General features: G+C 40.2%; 1 protein-coding gene across 1 annotated transcript in view; it reads right to left on the bottom strand.

Annotated features, from left to right (window-relative positions):
* Positions 1-21,347, bottom strand: part of LOC145527245 (uncharacterized) — a 169,059-nt gene that overhangs the window by 13,605 nt on the left and 134,107 nt on the right. Inside the window, exon 14 of the mRNA XM_081544930.1 lies at positions 56-156. Within this exon, the coding sequence (XP_081401056.1) occupies positions 56-156 (101 nt within the window). The remainder of the gene's footprint in view (positions 1-55; positions 157-21,347) is intronic.

Here is a 21,347-nt window from a genome sequence, read left to right as displayed (position 1 = left end):
TCAGTATAATGACCACTCTTTCTCATGCTGTTAATCTGTGTTTAGATTTACCAACCTGTCAATTGTTTTGGAAAATTTATAGATCAGTAGTCTTGCTTCTATATATTCTTTTGTTTGAAACTGGAAAATCTGAACGCTCCTCAGGAGGGCTGACATCTGTGAGTAAGTAAAATAGGTGATGCGATCATGGAGTGTGGTTTGGAGGACAGGGAGGGTGCAGGGGGTTCAAGCATTCCCTTCCATAGTTGGACAGGATTTGGAGTATTTCTGGCTTAGATGATCAAGTTGGAGTCCTTGTCCCTATAACAAGCAATTAACAGACATAGAGGGTACACTATGGAAAAAAACAACTACTTTCTAATCCTCGAGTTACCAATTGGTCACTTTGGTCATGACAGCTATCTTCTCTGGGCTTTCTATTGTAGCATATACAAAAGGTAGATAAGAAAACTATCTATCTAAAATGTACTCTTGTACTGTTTGAAACCTAGATGATAAGGGAAAACAACCTTTATTTATGAAATACGTGAAACCCACAAATAATTAACATACTATGCATTTATCACTTAGATTTGAAAGATGTGAACAATCTGCTGAAACTGGCACAAATCTCATTTCTATTGAAAAATAAAACATTACAGATATAGCAAAAATCACCCCCTTACCTTAAGTATCATTTTTCCCTCCCTTCTCAGAAGTTCTTGGTGTGTATCATTTCCAGGCATATGTTTGTGCTTTAACTATAAGAAGTATGTACCTCTAAATTTATAAACTATTATTTTGGGTGTTTTGAATATTTCATGATAGCATATATAAATATCTTTTGTCAGCTTGATTTTTTTACTTGATATATCATTGAGATTTATTTACATTGGTACATGTTAATATTGTTCATTCATTTCAACTGATCTATAGAATTCTGTTATGTGAACAAGATATTTCTTTCTCTAATGGAAGTCAGATTGTTTCCTTACTTTTACTATTAGGAACAATACTCTAATGAACATCTTTATATATTTCTTTCATGCATATGCATAAGAACTTTTCTAGGATAGTTACTGTTTTAGTTAGCTTTGGCTGCTGTAATGAAATACCATAGGCTGGGTGGTTTAAACAGCAAAAATTCATTTTCTCACAGTTCTAGAGGCTGGAAGTCCAAGATAAGGGTGTCAGCATGGTTAGATTCTGCTGAAAACTCTCTCCTTGGGTTGTAGACGGTCACTTCTAGCTCTATTCTCACATGGCAGACGGAAGGAGAGGGGAGATCTTACCTCTTCTTATCCTATGAGTTTAGGGCCCCACCCTAATGATCTCATTTTACCTTAGTTACTTACTAAGGACCCTACCTCCAGATACAGTTCCGTGGGAGTTAAGACTTCAACATATGAATTTTGGGCAAACACAATTCACTCCATAGTAGTCATCTAGTAGTAAAATTGTTGGGTCATATGAAATCTGCATCTTCAACTTCTCTAGATGTTTCCAAATTGATCTCCAAAGTGGTTATAATAATTTACACACTCTCCAGCAAGTATACAGATGAAGGGATATTTCTAACTAGAAGAACTAAATAATCCCAAGTGGAACATAGAGCATATCATCTTTTCAAATTATAACTTCTCTTTCCTGTTCCACCAATATCTTGAAAGTCTTCTTCCAAGTAGCTCTCTATTGGCCTCTGCAAATCAGTTCTTTTGTTTGTAGCCACAGTACTACATGGAGTGGTCTGTCCTCTTTAATCCCAGTATAAAAACCACTGACCTTACTCTATCTGATAGAGCTTCATTAGGGGACAATGATGTAGGACAGAACTTCTCAATGGATTCAAAGTGATAGCTAGAGCGTTTTCCCAGAGAAGCCAGGTCTTGTCTGCTGGGGACAAATGGAACAAAGAGTTTCAAATCCATTGCTGTGCAGCCCCTCAAGCTCCCAATCATCTCTGATTCCAGCTATGAAAAACCAGTATTCTTTGACGTTCACATCCATCCACCCCACAAACAAGATATGTAATTTTCCTTAAAAATGCTTTGAACAGCATCGGACCCCCTCCCTCTCATTTACTCTGTCACTTTTCATCCCTAATTTAGCATCTTGCTCTCTTGTTTCCTCAGCACTCAGGAGACCTCTTTTCCTTTTGTTAATGTGGTTCCTCCTCACACAAGCACGGGGGGGGGGGGGGAGTTTACTTGCTCCCTGAGGTATGTGTGTGAATTGAGAAGAGTCTGATTAGAGAAAGACATGGTTTTCTTATGTTTCAGTCATGCAGACAGTCTATGAATCAAAGGGATTTTTCAGAGTGAGTTAAGCAATCTATTTTCCTTCCCGTATGTGTCACCATTTTTCTGGAAACTCTTAGTTATCAGGTAAAACTTAACTTCAGGAGGTTCTCTAACAGCTTAATCATGTTCTACGCTGGATCCCACAGTGAAGCCAGAAAGCTGAAAGTGTTTGCCACTCTTATTTCCATGGCAACTATCCGAAGGGCCAAATATAGGATTGCTGTTTTGCTGTAGGACCCAGCCGAAGAAGGAACTGAGTGTTGAGGAAACCCCCTTTTAGTCAGAAACTTTTCTTTAGGAGGTCAAAGAGGTCAATTGAAAAATTAATGGAAAAGTACCAAACCATACCTTTACATGTATATTTGTAATGCTGTATTGTTCTTAACTAGGGAATTTTACATCTGTGTCATAATGAATCCATTTCCCTTTCACTGTCCCTTGCTCCCTTTTTCCATGTCTGTCAGTCTATCCATTTCTTGTTCTTTCCACCTTAATGTGGTATTCTTTCTAACCCAGAAGGAGCTGGAAAAGTATTTGAAAATGAATACATGTACCAGCTATGAATAATCCTACAACATATGTGGCTGTCCAAGTGATAAGCCAATAAACGCCTGTCCAAGGAGTGCCGTGCAGACTCTCTGCATCACCTGAGTAACAAGAAAGCTTTCTGAGCTGGGCTAAATGTAGGGCAACTGAACAGTTTCCAGTTTCTCCTGACCTAGATGTTTATTATTTATTCTCAAAGACTGTGAGTTTTTAGAGCATTTCTCTCACATTCAAGCAAGATTTTTTTTAAAGATAATCTACCATTATCTTTGGTATGAAATATCAAGAAATCACTATAATGCCTCCATCTGTGAAAGAAGGAGGGAATGTGTCTATGCCAAACTGTTGGGAGATACACATAATACAGACAAAAAGACTTGGGTTTAAGGTTGTTGCCACCTTCAAAGGAAAATCTGAATATTTCTGCATATCAGACTATTTGGCTTTTGATGGCCACAATCTTAAATCCTACTCCCTAGGAGCTCTTCTATATAAAAAGGATCTTAGAGTCTTATTTACATATTTACAAAAATAAAATATATATATAATGTGGCAAATAAACATCATTTTTATAGCTAGAAATTAATTTGAGACACTGGTCTGATCGTTATGAGGACACCTCTTTTAAAGTCACTGAGTAACTCGTTAAAATCCAGTCATTCATTAGCTCCTTTATTAGGGTCAAGAGAAACAGAGAATTAAGGCAGTTATCTATCTAGAATGAAACTCTGCATACTATTGCAACATAATTGTCTCTTTGATGTGTGTTTTCAGTTCTCATTTATTATTTCCTAAGTATTCATTTATCTGGAGAAGGAAATGGCAACCCGCTCCATTATTCTTGCCTGGAAATCCCCGTGGACCGAGGAGCCTGGCAGTCTACAGTCCATGGGGTCACAAAGAGTTGGATACAACTGAAGTGATTGAGCACTTATTTATCAAGTTTCTTTAGAGTCGGCCCTCCATATCCATGGTTTCCGTATCCACAGATACAGCCAGACATGTATTGAAAATATTGGGGAAAAACAATTCCAGAAAGTTGCAGAAAGTGAAACTTGAATTTGCTTCATGTGGGAAACACTTACATGGCATTTACATTGTATTAGCTATTATAAGTAACCTAAAGATGATTTAAAGTACACAAGAGGGTGTGCATAGGTTATATGCAAATGCTACTAATGCCATTTTACATGAGGGACTTGAGAATTTGCAGATTTTGGTATCCAAGGCCTGGGGAGGGGGGTGTCCTAGAAACAATCCCCTAGGGATACTGAGGGATAACTATATTTCATTATTCACAATGTATGATAATTTTTAAAATACACTCTGTAAACTCTGCCATTATTTGTTAAGAAACAAGTTCTGGAAGGAAGCTCCTTCATAAATGGGCCAAAAACATAAAAACCTGTTAACAGTGTGGCAAAATGTCTCCCCAAGATGTCCTCAATCAAGCTGTCAACATGAGGAGCCACCTTCTTAAGTGCTCAAACATTAAAAAGGAGCTGTATGCACATAATCCCTATTACATTTTTGTTGAGTAGTGTATGTGAGCTCAATCACTCAGTGTCTGACTCTTTGCAGCCCCATGGACTGCAGCCTGCCAGGCTCCTCCATCCATGCAAGAATACTGGAGTGGGTTGCCATTGGTGTATACATATTTGTAAAGGTATATATATGCATTCACACACTTATGAGACAAATCATCTGGATCTATGGTTTCTTGGTTTCATTTTGCTTCCTCGGATGCATGTTTCTTTGTCCTTGGAGCCCCAAAAGGGCAGGGTGTTTTACTTTTGTCTGTTAATACTGCTGATAGTAACAATAAGAAAGTCCTAGTTTAATATTGAAATACTTATTAGTTGGTGGTTTTGTCATAATTGTAATACGTTTCAGGCTCTCTAAACAGCAAACGAGATTTTCCTATGACTTGTAAACTATCACTACAGTAGTTTTTCTATAATTTGTAAAGAAAAGAAACAGGTGAAAGCTAAGCGGTGCTAGGGCAACGATGGCATCCCCACTTCCCCCAGAGCTTCACAGAATGGACATCTCAGGAGAGTGTGTGCTGGTGTCCCCATTCTCTAGGGCCTGCCTGACTCTGGAAGCCCACCCTCCTTGGCTTCCTGACAGCTGGTGGTTCATGACACTGGAGTGCTCATGGAGTGACCAAAAGTAGTGTTAGGCTCTAGACACATCCTCATTTCTGTAATACAAAGAGAGACATATTTTGATGTGTTTTAAAGAGAATTGAGTCACTTCTGTAACTGAGGGGTGCAGACTGGTATCTAGTCGCTGGACACATGGAGCCAGGATCAAATTCAGCTGAGCTTTCTCTCCCTTGCTTGTCCCTGCTTCTCTCAGAATGTCTGGGCTCTTCCGCAGCAGAGCAGATGAGCTGCTTCCACACAGGGCAAGATCAGCTGCCCATGGCACCACCTCCTGTCTCTACCTTCCACAGAGAAGGCTAGGACCTGTACCGTCGACTGGCTAGAGGCGGTAGCTTCCACGGGCACAGCTTGAGGGGTGGAGATGTTAATTCTAAACTACTCAAGAGTGTGTAAAAGGATGGCATTCCTGAGAGGGTTTTTAAAGTGCTTTTCAGAGGTACTCAGTTGACTCACAAGGTGACCTCACTTAGTCTTTAAGCTCTTGGCTCAAGATACTTCTTATCTAGAGGTGAGGTGTCACCATGCCCTTAACAAATATTTGGACCATATGTAAGACATGATACATAGATTTAAACTCATTTTAAAAAATACAAGTTACATTAAAGGAAGGCTAGAAAATCTCATAGTTTTTTTAAAAACTTTAGTACATTTTTATAGTTAAAATATGACTATCAGTAGTATGTTTTACTGTTTATAAAACTGATAGGGAAAATAATAACTCACATTTTGTATATGTATATATACATATACATGTGTATATGTATACACATAGCTCATGAGGTTCTTATGAGACACAGACTATGGAGAAAAATGGCTTTCAATTAATTTAAGAGGGAAATTCTAGTAATAAATAGAATGGCCTGATGTCTATACTAAATAATTTGGTTCTTTAGAGATATGAGGAAAAAATAAAGTTTTAACTGAAGAAAAGACTAATGTTAGGTAAAATAGTGATCTTATTGAAGAATGTCTGAGTTCTCTCAGAAAATGATGTCTTGAGTTTGTACTAGAGTAAGTTGGTATTAGTTGAAGTTAAGATTAGGGAGCAATTAAATCTCTGAGTTCTGAACTAAGAATAAGTTAATGTATTTTTATGTGATTTTTAAAGAAATGCAATATACATATACTTTTAACTACCACTTTTAGTTTCTCCAAAATCAATTTTTATGTCCCTCTTTTAACAAAATATAACTACTCCTTTTCCATGAAAGAACTGGAGATTCTTCCAAAAGATGAGTCATTGTGAAATGTAAGCATTTTCCTTTCAAGACACAAAAAGAAGCTGCTTTCAAGAGTGCCCAGGTTTCTTCAGTTGGAATACAGGAAGAATTTTGCAACAGAAATAATGAACAGAAGGAGTTGGGTCTTAGGACTTCTAAATGCCAGCTTCCCCTGGTCCCCTTAGCTATCTGACTGATGATGTCTCCAACAAGGATCAAACCAAATGAGAGAAATTAAGCACTTATTGATCTGCACAAGCATTTTAAAAAATTTCCTTGTTATAGGATTTTGGGTCCTCTGTGATGGAGATCCCATCTTAGGTATAAGACTAAAGTGGGATTTCCTGTTGCCTTTCCAAGTATGAAACAAGAGAACTGTAGGTTCAAGCATGTCTGAGAGGAAGACAGACAGAGAGAGACTGCAGAGTGGACTCCAAGTCCACGAAGTCAAACAGTCCTGTGGGAGGAGACAGGGGAGAGAATCAGTGTGTGTATGTGTGTGTATGTATGCGTGTGTGTGTGTGTGTGTGTGTGTGCGTGTGTTGGGGGGAGGGGTCTTCATCGCCTTTCAATACAGTGACCTTTTTAAATTCTACCACATTTCTTCACTGTACTAGAAAAATGATAGTATCAGTTAGTTTTTTCAGTTCAGTTCAGTTCAGTCGCTCAGTCGTGTCCGACTATTTGCGACTCCATGAACTGCAGCACGCCAGGCTTCCCTGGCCATCACCAACTCCCAGAGTTTACTCAAACTCATGTCCATTGAGTCGGTGATGCCATCCAACCATCTTATCCTCTGTTGTCCCCTTCTCCTCCTGCCTTCCATCTTTCCCAGCATCAGGGTCTTTTCAAATGAGTCAGTTCTTTGCATCAGGTGGCCAAAGTATTGGAGTTTCAGCTTCAGCAACAGTCCTTCCAATGAATATTCAGGACTGATTTCATTTAGGAAGGACTGGTTAGATCTCCTTGCTGTCCAAGGGGCTCTCAAGAGTCTTCTCCAACACCACAGTTCAAAAGCATCCATTCTTCGGCATTCAGCATCTTTATAGTCCAACTCTCATATCTATACATGACTACTGGAAAAACCATAGCTTTGACTAGACAGACCTTTGTTGGCAATGTCTCTGCTTTTTAATATGCTGTCTAGGTTGGTCATAACTTTTCTTCCAAGGAGCAAGTGTCTTTTAATTTCATGGCTGCAGTCACCATCTGCAGTGGTTTTGGAGCCCCCCAAAATAAAGTCAGCCACTGTTCCCCATCTATTTGCCGTGAAGTGATGGGACCAGATGCCATGATCTTAGTTTTCTGAATGTTGAATTGTAAGCCAACTTTTTCACTCTCCTCCTTCACTTTCATCAAGAAGCTCTTTAGTTCTTCTTCACTTTCTGCCATAAGGGTGGTGTCATCTATATATCTGAGGTTATTGATATTTCTCTTGGCAATCTTGATTCCAGCTTGTGCTTCATCCAGCCCAGCGTTTCTCATGATATACTCTGCATATAAGTTAAATAAGCAGGGTGACAATATACAGCCTTGACGTACTCCTTTCCCAGTTTGGAACCAGTCTGTTGTTCCATGTCCAGTTCTAACTGTTGGTTCTTGACCTGCATACAGATTTCTCAGGAGGCAGGTCAGGTGGTCTGGTATTCCCATCTCTTAAGATTTTTCTACAGTTTGTTGTGATTTTTAGTGCATTATAAACCCCATCACAAAATACAGTGGCTTAAAAACTACATGACTCATGTGTCTGTGAGAGCCAATACTCAATGCCGCTTAAGCCTGGGCTCATTTCCCTGTCATTCCATTGTTCAAGGCAAATCACATGACTAAATCTAAGGTCAAGGGGTGGGAAAATATACTCTGCTCCCTTAGAGGGAAGAATTGTAAAGTCTGTGGCAAAAGATATAGATACAGGAAGGCATAGTGAATGGGAGGCAGTGATACAAGCTACCACCATGGTCACTGATCCAACAAACTTAAATTAGATATAGATACTGCTCCTTCAGTCCTAAAGGAAATCAGTCCTGAATATTCATTGGAAGGACCGATGCTGAAGCTGAAACTCTAATACTTTGGTCACCTGATGTGAAGAACTGATTCATTTGAAAAGACCTTGATGCTGGGAAAGTTGGAAGGCAGGAGGAGAAGGGGACGACAGAGGATAAGATGGTTGGATGGCATCACCGACTCAATGGACATGAGTTTGAGTAGACTCCAGGAGTTGGTGATGGACAGGGAGGCCTGGCGTGCTTCAGTCCATGGGGCCGCAGAGTCAGACACGACTGAGAGATTGAACTGACTGCTCCTTAAAGACTCAGGTATCTCTGTGAACACATGAGGGTTTGGGATCAAGGACAGGAGAGCAGGGCAAATTTTTGAGTGGCATGTCTTTAAAAGATTTAAAGATTCAAGACTCCCTGAATCTAAGAGTATTTTAAAGCATTTGACCTACTGGTCCTGCAGAGGAGCTGGGGGCTTCAGTATACAGTTCAGATCTGTGATAAAGAAAGGCAGCCAGAAATTTGCTCATCAATTCAGATTAATGGGAGGTGGATGTTCAACAGAGGCAGGAACACCTAAGGGGTAAGTACCTAAGAGAAATAGCTACACTTTCTTAGCAGCTTTGAGGAGCCTCAGTTCTTTGGGGATGTCTTAAGAAGGGCCCTGAAGTGCTACAGATATGCCTCTGTCTCACTACCTTTACCAGTATCACTTAAGGGGAAAAAAATGGTTTGGTGATGATGCTGAACTTTGTTGGGAAGAGCATATAAATACAAAAGTTTTCTATTTTCGTATAACTCTCCTGGCACTTGTGCTAAATGATCCCATCCCCTCAATCTTTCCCTCTAGTACTGGCTTCTTTAATAACACTTCAGCAGGTTTTAGTTTTACAAATTTCAACCTATTTTGATTATTAGCACAGTACAGTTCTGGTATTTTCAGATTTAATCCTATTAAATCTCAAACCTGATTCAAAGTTCATCTCCTTCCTCCAGCTAGATCTGCCTGAAGGGACTATGGCTCCATCTGTATCCATCTCCTCCTCCCTCTTCAAGCTGCGTTTCAAGTGGGGGTGGGAGGGAGGGGCAGAGTTGCAGACCTCTTCTTGATTGATTATGACTACACTTCTGTTCAGTGTCTACACAGCTGATGAGGAGGCCCCCATATCCCTTGTAGACGTGGTGGGGAGGGAGCTTATTCTGGTGCAACTCGCTTAGGCCTTGGCCGGGTCTAGCCATCTATTCAAGGTGACCACCAGTTGTGGCATTTACTTCCAATGCATGGGCCTCTTTGCCATCATCCTGCTCTCCAAAACACACCTGTACACACTGCTAACACTACCCCAAACCATAACCTTGGTTTTCACCTTTCACAAACCAAACTCTGAGACAGACAAACTCTGAGGTCAGCAGTCACACAGAGGATCCATCCTCTAATGGAAATGGACAGGTCACAGTTAGAGTGGTCCTTGGATGTCTCTATGCTCTCTCTCCCCAGATCTCTTTGCCCCTATTCAGATCACATAATGGCCAACATGTCAACTTTTGAACTAAATTCCATTATGGAAATAAAAATGTTGGTTCTCTCTTCCTGCAGGCCCTCAACCTTTAGAAGAAATTCTTTTTTCCCCCCCTTTCCCTTTCCATTAGCTCTGAGGAGGGGAAAAATCACAGTTTCCTCCCTCTCAGTCCTCTTAGTTGCCAGGGAAGGGGGCTGTGGGGAGGGGAGCAAAGGTGGGAGGTGCATCGGATATGTGGTGGGAGCAATTCTGCTACCTGAAGCTCTGGAAGAATGTGGTCGGCTCCAGGCACTGGCAGCATTCTGATTTTAAAACGTGGACATACTCACTGAATTTGGACTTTCAGCTGGAATCCCCATTGCAGTCCAGGGACAACAGGCAAAGTCTTATCATATGTCTTATTAGCTTTGGAATCAGGTAAAACTTGTTTCAAAACTGGACTCTACTTTTTATTGAGTCTCATTTTCTTCATCTGTAAAATGGTGTTACTGGAAACCATTTATTGTGATGATAAAACTAATGAATGAATGTCATTTGGCTCATATATAAAAGGTGTTCATTAATATTATCATTTCTCATCATCTCATCCTCCATGTCCACCTCCCACACCTTACTTGTGCCAGGCAATTGTATTCTCCTTGGTTCTGTCTAGTCTCAACAAAAATTTGAAGTGACAGACGTTAGAGCCCTTGGTGTGTCACAGCTCTCGGAGAGACCGTGTTATAGCTCTCAGGTCTCGAACAGACTGTGTTATAGCTCTTAGACAGATCAGTGTTACAGCTCCATGTTACAGCTCTATTTTATTTAGAAAATAGCAGGAAAATACATCCTCAAGTCATGGGGGCATGCCGACCCAAAAGACGTGAAGAGGAGAGAGAAAGAGAGAGACACACACACACACACACACAGAGACAGAGAGCGCACGCACGGGGGAGAGACTCCTGGCCCTTTGGCTCCTCTTTTTACATGTTTTTTCTTCCCCCTGGGCCTGCCCTATGTAAATTGGGCTAGCCAGGAGTGCTGTTTTTTCTACCTGAAGTCCTCATTCTGGTTCTCGGACCTTCCTTTGACCTTCCTCTGTTCTATTTTTGCGGGCTTCCCCCTTCCTTGTCTTTTAGCCACCACCATTTTGGACTCCTGTTTCCTATTCTAACTACCTGACACTTGCAACCACCTCTGCGCATGTGTATATCTGTGTAAGTGAGCGCTCAATTGCTCAGTCCTGCCTGACTCTTCTTGATACATGGAATGTAGCCTGCCAGGCTCCTCTGTCTATGGGACTTCCCAGAAAAGAATACTGGAGTGGGCTGCCATTTCCTCCTCCAGGGGATATTCCCAACTCAGGAATCGAACCTGTGTCTCCTACATTGGTAGACAGATTCTTTATTGCTGAGCCACCAGGGTAGCTCCAGTACACCTGTGTAGGCAAATATAAATGTATATGTATATAAAATCTATGCCTTTAATGTTTTTGCCCCTTGAATCCATGTTTTGTTATTGGTGCAGAAAAATATACTTGGGACATAAATTTTCAACATTCAGTAGCAGTAGTCCTATGTTCTTATATGACTCATCAACTCATAAGTTATGAGGGTATCAGGTATGGACTTCTACTTCCTGCAGCACATTTGTGTAGGTGTATTCTTACCAGAAATTCTTACCCTCCATAATGCTATCCAGTCATTTTGGTCTCTGTTTCTACAGAAATGACTAGGATGAAAGAAAAGAAAGACTAAAACAAAGAAATGTGATTGTTTTTATGTCGTACCATCAGGATTATTTCTTTAGTTCAAATGAGACCATTCAAATGAAAATAAACAAATTTGAATAAAAAAGAAGTTTTCATGCTGATTTCTAGACTGAATGGGGTTTTACCTGATAAAATCTACAAAGCAGAATATTTACCTTCAAAAAATATCAGCTGTACATAATCATAATCATTACTCATGATTTCACACCCTCAAATACGGTAGCTTTTAAAAAAACTCAATAGGTTGACAGCTTTTTAGGATATTTGGGTTCTATGTTTAGAGAAAGGAAAGGTAGCTTAATTATTCATTCAAAAAACATCTGTTAAATTACAAAGCTAAAGAGGCTCTGTCCTTCTCCAGTGCTTCAAAGTTTAGAGCTTAGTCTAACACAGGAGCACAGGAGAAAAGAAGTAAATTTAAAAAGAATTAGAGAAATCTTGATTCATCGCTTCTCAAAGTCCCTGCAAAATCTACTCAATATTGTCTTGACTTGTACTGACAACGTTACTAGGGTATTCTATAGAGCATTTGGTAAAGACAGTGAACTAAAATATGGAGACCAACTATGCTCATGTTCTACTTTTATTTACAAGTATGTATACACACAGAGACCTTAAAAAGTAACTGGAAGAGAGGCAGAATTTGTGTTTGATTTTATTATTAGATAGAGATTACATGAGGATGCACTCATAGCTATGGCTGATTTTAACTAATACACATGATTAGAATAGTTCCGACATACCAGGAGAATAATTCCGTGAGTTTTACTCACACATACAGATAACGGCCATGGAATCAAAACAATGGGATGTTGGAACTGAAGGGTCTGAAAAGTAGCTTGTCCAAATCTCTCATTTTACTGGTAAGGAAATTTAGGTCTTTGACTGTCAGGAAAAAATGTAAAGACATTTAATTAGGAAAACAACATAGCTGGGTGTCCTGTCTGGTATACCTTTCAAGGTCGTCTAGTTCTACAGAGGTCTGAGACTAGTCTTTGAGCTATGTAATAGCTCGGTACAGGTGGCTCACTGGTATAAAGAATCCGCCTGCCAATGCAGAAGGCATGGATTTGATCCATGGGTCAGGAAGATCCCACATGCCTCAGGACAGCTAAGCCTCTGTGCCACAGCTACTGAGCCCATGCACTGTAACGTATGAAGCTACACACAGCAACAAGAGAAGCCATGGCAATGAGAAACCAAAGCACTGCAACTAGAGAGGAGCCCCCGCTCCCTGTAATGGGGAAAGCCTGCCTGCAGCAACAAAGACCTGGCACAGCCAAAAATAAATAAATAAATCTCAAAAAAAAAAAAAAGATGAGCCTCATGCACACTCAGGTTTGAAAATGACTGTTTCAGAATCACAAAATACTCTTTTTTTTTTTTTTTAATAAATTTATTTATTTTAGTTGGGGGCAAATTACTTTACAATATTGTAGTAGTTTTTGCCATACATTGACATGAATCAGCCATGGGTTTACATGTGTTCCCCTTCCTGGACCCCCCTCCCACCTCCCTCCCCATCCCATCCCTCTGGGTCATTCCATTGCCCCAGTCCTGAGCATTTGTCTCATGCATCGAACATGGAATGGTGTTCTGTTTCACATATGATAATATACGTTTCAATGCTATTCTCCCAGAACGTCCCACCCTCACCTTCTCCCTCAGAGTCCACAAGACTGTTCTATGCATCTGTGTCTCTTATTCTGTCTCGCATATAGGGTTATCGTTACCATCTTTCAAATTCCATATATATGCATTAGTATACTGTATTGGTGTTTTTCTTTCTGGCTTACTTCACTCTGTATAATGGGCTCCAGTTTCATCCATCTCAATAGAACCAATTCAAATGTATTTTTTTTAATGGCTGAGTAATATTCCATTGTGTATATGTACCACAGCTTCCTTATCCATTCGTCTGCTGATGAACATCTAGGTTGCTTCCATGTCCTGGCTATTGTAAACAGTGCTGCGATGAACATTGGGGTACACGCGTCTCTTTCAATTCTGGTTTCCTCGGTGTGTATGCCCAGCAGTGGGATTGCTGGGTCATATGGCAGTTCTATTCCCAGTTTTTTAAGGAATCTCCACACTGTTCTCCATAGTGGCTGTACTAGTTTGCATTCCCACCAACAGTGTAAGAGGGTTCCCTTTTCTCCACACCCTCTCCAGCATTTATTGCTTGTAGACTTTTGGATAGCAGCCATTCTGACTGGTGTGAAATGGTACCTCATTGTGGTTTTGATTTGCATTTCTCTAATAATGAGTGATGTTGAGCATCTTTTCATGTGTTTGTTAGCCATCTGTATGTCTTCTTTGGAGAAATGTCTGTTTAGTTCTTTGGCCCATTTTTTGATTGGGTCGTTTATTTTTCTGGAATTCAGCTGCAAGAGGTGCTTGTATATTTTTGAGATTAATTGTTTGTCTGTTGCTTCATTTGCTATTATTTTCTCCCATTCTGAAGGCTGTCTTTTCACCTTGCTTATAGTTTCCTTTGTTGTGCAAAAGCTTTTAATTTTAATTAGGTCCCATTTTTTTATTTTTGCTTTTATTTCCGATATTCTGGGAGGTGGGTCATGGAGGATCCTGCTGTGCAGAATCACAAAATACTCTTGAGACTATAACAAGGAAGTTGAAACATGGATTAAATGGGGCAAGAGGAAAAAGCCCTTCAACCCTGAACTAGTTTGAATTTTCAAAGGGAATGATCCATAGAAAACTATACCCTAAATCCAATGGTATAATCGCTTCAAATGCAGGTATAGTTTAGGCAAGATTATCTTCTATTTAATTTCCAGGAATTACCTGAGAGGGTTTTCATATAGTTCTCCACGTAAAGGTCTTATCTTCAATGTTATTTCTAACAATTACTGCAGAACCTACCCCAAGCAGCCTTTCCTTCAATAAGGAAGAATTAAGTCAGCATCCTTCTCTAATGGGATTAACAAAGAAAAATTGCAGTCCTTTGAGATTTTGTTTGTTTGTTTGGCGAGTCAGAAATTAAAACACAGGGAATTTCCCTGGTGGTCCAGTGACTGGGACTCTGTGTTCCCAGCGTAGGGGGCCTGGATTCTATCCCTGGTCAGGGAACTAGAGCCCACATACTGCAACTAAGAGTTTGCATGGCACAAATAAAGATCCCTCATGCTGCAACTAACACCTGGCACAGCCAAATAAATCAATAAATATTTTTTTAAAAGAAAGAAAAACATCTTTTTAAACATAAAAACTATTTAAAAACATCTTTTTAAACATAAAACACTATTTCCAAGGGAGGTAATGCCCAAAGTTCACCCATCCTGTAAGTCAAACAAGACTTTCTGTGACAGGAAATAATGTTATCCTTACAGAAAAACATAGGGAGGCAAACTGTCATTCCTTAGGACCATCCTGGGTATGGGGATCAAACAGACTATACTGCAGGGCACTCTGAGTGCACCTCTGGTCTTAACAGCTTTAAAAACATCAGTATAATATTTACATTAATTAGATTACAGAATACCTGGACATCAGAGTAATTCAAAATGCTCCTGCCTCTCATGTCTGACTATGTGCATCCAGACAGGCTCAAGTATTGGGGAACCAAAACGGATTCTGTACAGTGTTAAAAGAAAATATCAAAACCATTTCATGAAGAGAAAAGGAGGCACTGTTGAAGCAAAGTGTTGAAATAGGGCTTGTACAAAACTGCCTTCGTGCTTGTTAAGGTGCTTCCCCTACATCCCACTTAGCAATAACTGAGTTCTGTTTTCTGCCTCATGCTTGTTACTGAATGGGCCAAAGAGAAAAATAAGTCTTGGCCTTCAAGGAACCTTCACATTAGTTTAACAGTTATATTGATGAACTTGTGGATCTATTGGGCTTCCCTGGTAGCTCAGCTGATAAAGAATCTGCCTGCAATGCAGGAGATTCCAGTTTGATTCCTGGGTCGGGAACATCCCTTGGAGAAGGGATGGGCTACCCACTCCAGTATTCTTGGGTTTTCCTTGTGGCTCAGCTGGTAAAGAACCCGCCTGCAATGTGGGAGATCTGGGTTTGATCCCTGGGTTGGGAAGACCCTTTGGAGAAAGGAACGGCTACCCACTCCTGTATTCTGGCCTAGAGAATTCCATGGACTGTATGGTCCATGGGGTCGCAAAGAATCGGACACAACTGAGCGACTATCACTTCACTTCACTTGGTGAAACTATTTAGAAAAGACATTCTTCTCTATAATACCAGATATTAAAATTCCTCAAATAAAATGCTTTATTGGTCTGGCTAAAGCTATATTTATTAAAGAACTGAGGTTAAGTCTCAATACTGTAACTTGAGTATCTCTTAGATGACATGTTACTAGACTGACTTACAGCTGCAGCTCATGATAAAGTCGTCCATTGATTCCTCTTGATCCAAAAACAGATTTTAGACAGTGAGACCACCTTTTATAGAAACACATGCATATAAGCTCAATACAAGCTCTTGACATCAGAGTTAGCAGAATTCAGTAGGTACATGTCTAAAATGTCTGTTGATGACTTAATCACTTAAGCAATGACTTAACTCAGGCTGTGGAAGCATTACCCTCCCACTCCTCTTTGCTCCTAGGGTTCAGGTGGCATAATGTGAACCCCGAAAAAAGTATGGAGTTATGTCTTCATCAGAATACTGATGATGGATATGGACATCTTAACTGCTAAAATGGCAGCAAAGCTAGCAAAGTTGTACTGTTATGAAAGTCTACTATATTTATATTCAGGGGCCTCCACTGTGTATTAATAAGATGGAAATCAACTCTAGTTGCAGTGTGTTAATTAAAAAAAAACACTGGGAAAGAGAGGATTAAACAAAATTCAAAATATTTTGCTGCATGTCTTCTAAAAGTCTTTATATGCCAATCCCAAAGAAGGGCAATGACAAGGAATATTCAAACTACGGCACAACTGTACTCATTTCACATGTTAGCAAAGTAATGCTCAAAATTCTCCAAGCTAGTCTTCAACAGTACATGAACTGAGAACTTCCAGATGTACAAGCTAGATTTAGAAGAGGCAGAGGAATCAGAGATCAAATTTCCAACACCTTTTGGATTACAGAAAAAGCAAGAGAATTCCAGAAGAGCATCTACTTCTGCTTCATTGACTATGCTAAAGCCTTTGACTGTGTGGATTGCAACAAACTGTGGAAAATTCTTAAAGAGATGGGAATACCAGACCATATTACCTGCCTTCTGAGAAACCTGTATGCAAGTCAAGAACCAACAGTTAGAACTGGACATGGAACAATGGATTGGTTCAAAATTGGGAAAGGTCAAGGCTGTATATTGTCACCCTGCTTATTTAACTGATATGCACAGTACATCATGTGAAATGCCAGGCTGGATGAAGCACAAGCTGGAATCAAGATGGCCAAGAGAAATATCAATAACCTCAGACAGGCAGATGACACCACCCTTATGGCAGAAAGTGAAGAGGAACTAAACCTCTTGAAGAAGTTGAAAGAGGAGAGTGAAAAAGCTGGCTTAAAATTCAACATTCAGAAAACTAAGATCAGGGCATCTGGTCCCATCACTTGGGAATGGAAACAGTGACAGACTTTATTTTCTTGGGCTCCAAAATCACTGCAGATGGTGACTGCAGCCATGAAATTAAATACTCTTGCTCTTTGGAAGAAAAGCTGTGACCAACCTAGACAACATATTAAAAAGCAGAGACATTACTTTGCCAACAAGTCCGTCTAGTCAAAGCTATGGTTTTTCCAGTGGTCATATATGGATATGAGAGTTGGACTATAAAGAAAGCTGAGCACCAAAGAGTTGATGCTTTTGAACTGTGGTGTAGGAGAAGACTCTTGAGAGTCCCTTGGACTGCAAGGAGATCCAAGCAGTCCATCCTAAAGGAAATCAGTTCTGAATATTCATTGGAAGGACTGATGCTGAAGCTGAAACTTCAATCCTTTGGCTACCTGATGCGAAAACTGACTTATTGGAAAAGACCCTGATGTTGGGAAAGATTGAAGGCAGAAGGAAAATGCGATGACAGAGGATGAGATGGTTGGATGGCATCACTGACTCAATGGACATGAGTTTGAGCAGACTCAGGGAGAAAGAGTGATGGACAGGGAAGCGTGGCATGCTGCAGTCATGGGGTTGCAAAAAGTCAGACATGATTGAGCAACTGAACAACAAACAACAACAATGCCAATATCTCCTAGTAATGCAGGAGAAAATATATGCAGAATTTTCCTGATATATTTGACTATGATGTCAGTTAAGATTAAGCTCAACTAAGAGTGACAGAAAAAAATATAAAATATAAGCATCATAACAGCTTAAATTAGGTAAGAGTTGGTTTCTTTCTTAAGTAAAATTCCAGGTATAGATAGTCCAGAGCTGCTTCAGCTCTTTAGGGTGTCAGGCTTCCATTGTTAAGACCACCTCATGGTTCCACATGGCCCCTCCCACCCCAACTTATACATCCATATTCTGTCTGGCAGGAAGGAGGAAATGGAAAAGAGAAGAGAAGCCCCTTTCCCTTCAAGGACACTTACTGGAGGTTGCAAAGTGATTATAGATTACATCTTATTGATCAGAACTTAATTCCATGATGACATCTCCTTGAAAAAGAGGACTAAAAATGTAGGCTTTATTCTATCTAGCCAACCATGAGCCTGGTTAAAAATTCTACTTCTGGCACAGTGAAGAGAATGTGGGTTTGATCCATGGTCTGGGAAGATCCCACATGCCATGGGGCAACAAAGCACATGTGCCACAACTATTGAGCCCGCACACCCCAGAGCCCATGCTCTGCAACAAAAGAAGCCACTGCAGTGAGACGCCAGCACACTGCAACAAAGAGTAACTCCCACTCACTGCATAGAGAAGAGCCTGTGCATCCAAAAAGAAATTTAAAAATTCTACTTCTATGGAGGATGAGGAGGGGGTCCATAAACAGTCTGTGCAACAACCTTGACAGTTTTTATTTCATGAAACACTTCACAAAATAAAGGTGTGGAAATGTTGATGGATATTAATCAATTTTCTCAGTATTTTCTTAACTGCTAGGAATCAGTGTCCAAGGCAATCCACTGGAAGAGCCTGAGAAGCCGGACTGGAGAGCTGATTTACTAAGGCATTCTAATACGAACCAGAGCATGAAAGGCAGAATTAATGTTGCTTCATTCTCATCTAGCAATTACAATTTACTTGAAAGCAGAATGTTTCCTCAAGTACTTGGGAAGCCATTTCTTTGAAATGTAATCATCAAGAAAGAATTTTCTCCCAGTTTCAAGTAGGAGACTAACTTCAGTGGGCACCTTCCTCCAAATTACAAAATGACCTCGATACATAAAGATAATGAGAACTTTGTTTTTCCTTTGATTAAAACCAATTAGCTAATGCAGAGGGTCACCTCCATTACCAGATGCATTTGGATGATCTCTGCATGACAAATGGTGCCAAGTTCTCCTTTCTGGGGCTACTTGTGGTTTACCTTGAGAGCATGTAGGGAATGGGTTGTTATCTGCCTGGCTATGTAAAAGGGTGAGATTTCTTTCTGTTTCTGTAGTCTCGCAGTGGATTGCCTGTGATGCACATCACATTCTGATTTAATGTTATACAATAATAAAACTGTTTTCTTTCTCCTCTACTTTGTGGAGAATTTTTCTTTGTCGGCAGAAGATTTTTTTAAGTTGATATTTCTGCAGCATTGTCCTCAAACTCATTTGTGTTCTCTGTTGCAGGCAAAAAACTGCTGTAATTTGACTTCTTCCTAGCTTCAGGTTGTTCGTGGGCAGTCTTTGATGTTGCAGCTGTGTTCAGTCTCTGCCTTCATCGTTACATGGTGTGCTCTGTCTGTCTTCATGGCCATATTCTCCTAAGGACACCAGTCACGTTGGAGTAGGTCCCCACCAACTCCAGTATGACTTCATCCCCCAAATAAGAACAATGGCAACAACCCTATTTCCAAATAAGTTCACCTTCTGGTTCGGAGGCTTCAGTTCAGTTTAGTCGCTCAGTTGTGTCTGACTCTGAGACCCCATGGACTGCAGCAAGCCAGGTCTCTCTGTCCATGACCAACTCCCGGAGTTTACTCAAACTCAAGTCCATTGAATCGGTGATGCCATCCAACCATCTCATCCTCTGTCGTCCCCTTCTCCTTCTGCCTTCAATCCTTCCTAGCATCAGGGTCTTTTCAAACAAATCAGTTCTTCGAATCAGGTGGCCAAAGTATTTGAGTTTCAGCTTCAGCATCAGTCCTTCCAATGAATATTCAGGACTGATTTCCTTTAGGATAGACAGGTTGGATCTCCTTGCAGTCCAAAGACTCTCAAGAGTCTTCTCCAACACCACAGCTCAAAAGCATCCATTCTTCAGTGCTCAGCTTTCTTTATGGTCCAACTCTCATATCCATACATGACTACTAGAAAAACCATAGCTTTGACTAGACGGACCTTTGTTGGCAAAGTAACGTCTCTGCTTTTTAATATGCTGTCTAGGTTGGTCATAACTTTTCTTCCAAGGAGCAAGAGTCTTTTAATTTCATGGCTGCAGTCACCATCTGCAGTGGTTTTGGAGCCCCCAAAATAAAGTCTGTCACTGTTTCCACTGTTTCCCCATCTATTTGCCATGAAGTGATGGGACCAGATGCCATGATCTTAGTTTTCTGAATGTTGAATTGTAAGCCAACTTTTTCACTCTCTTCTTTCACTTTCAAGAGGCTCCTTAGTTCTTCTTTGCTTTCTGCCATAGTGTAGTGTCATCTGCTTATCTGAGGTTATTGATATTTCTCCCGGCAATCTTGAGTCCAGCTTGTGCTTCATCCAGCCCAGTGTTTCTCATGGTGCATATAAGTTAAATAAGCAGGGTGACAATACACAGCCTTGATGTATCCCTTTCCCTATTTGGAACCAGTCTGTTGTTCCATGTCCAGTTTTAACTGTTGCTTCATGACAGCTTTATATATCTAGTTTGAGGGGACACAATTCAACTCATAACACTAAGAGCCACCAAAACTTAAAGTTATCCTCCTTGGCCCTACCAGATACCTCAGTCTCCAGGTGTTAAGGTGCTCTCCAATATTTTATTCAGTTTATTTGTTAAACTGAGAAAAATTCTTCCTGACCACGTTCCAAGGTAATAAAAAACTGATATAAAGGAGTAGGCTGGCAGTTGAGGTAAAATCTAAAACTTTTAATTAGTAAGGACCAGGCTGGAGCACATGGTTTCTATCTATGTAGGCGGGCTTCCAACAGTGAAGAATCTGATTCACCACCCCAGTGGCAGGACAGCAAGATCACACATATGTCACCGATGTAATAAAGATACACCCAAGTTTGATCTTGGCCCTGGTATTTTGCTGAAAGATCCATACAGATGTTACTTTCACAGCATTTCTCACATCCTAAAACCTGTGGGTGATCAAAGATGGTGTGATATAGTCACAGGGGATCATCATAGATGATCAGTGTAATAGTGACAGTAATGTAAACAAGAGATGTGAACAAGAGATGTCACTTGGGTTTATAACTGATCTGAATAAATATTTGGATAGTCCTTTTTAAATTATGGGCAAGCAGTCAAGATTAAACTTGTATTAATAGTCTTATTATTAAATTCTGGGAAGATGACAGTTGCGGGAGTAGCAAGCTTTTGGATCTTCCCAAATCCCAGTATACAGAAAACTGTGAAGTTAAAAAAATCAGTGGACAACATTTACAACAAAACAAGGTAATGAGGGATTCACTGTGCATCGCAAAGTGCAAACCAGCAAGAACCACAAGATCAACACATAATTATCAGTTGTTCAGGAGAAAGAAGAGGAAGGCCGGGGGACGAATGACAACCTGAAAATTGTTGTTCAGTTACTAAGTTGTGTCCAACTCTTT

The sequence above is a fragment of the Giraffa tippelskirchi genome, chromosome 11 (genome assembly GCF_054371585.1).
Source record: "Giraffa tippelskirchi isolate mGirTip1 chromosome 11, T2T-mGirTip1v1.2.pri, whole genome shotgun sequence".
Classification (NCBI taxonomy): domain Eukaryota; kingdom Metazoa; phylum Chordata; class Mammalia; order Artiodactyla; family Giraffidae; genus Giraffa; species Giraffa tippelskirchi.
This window is presented reverse-complemented; position numbering and strand designations above follow the sequence as displayed.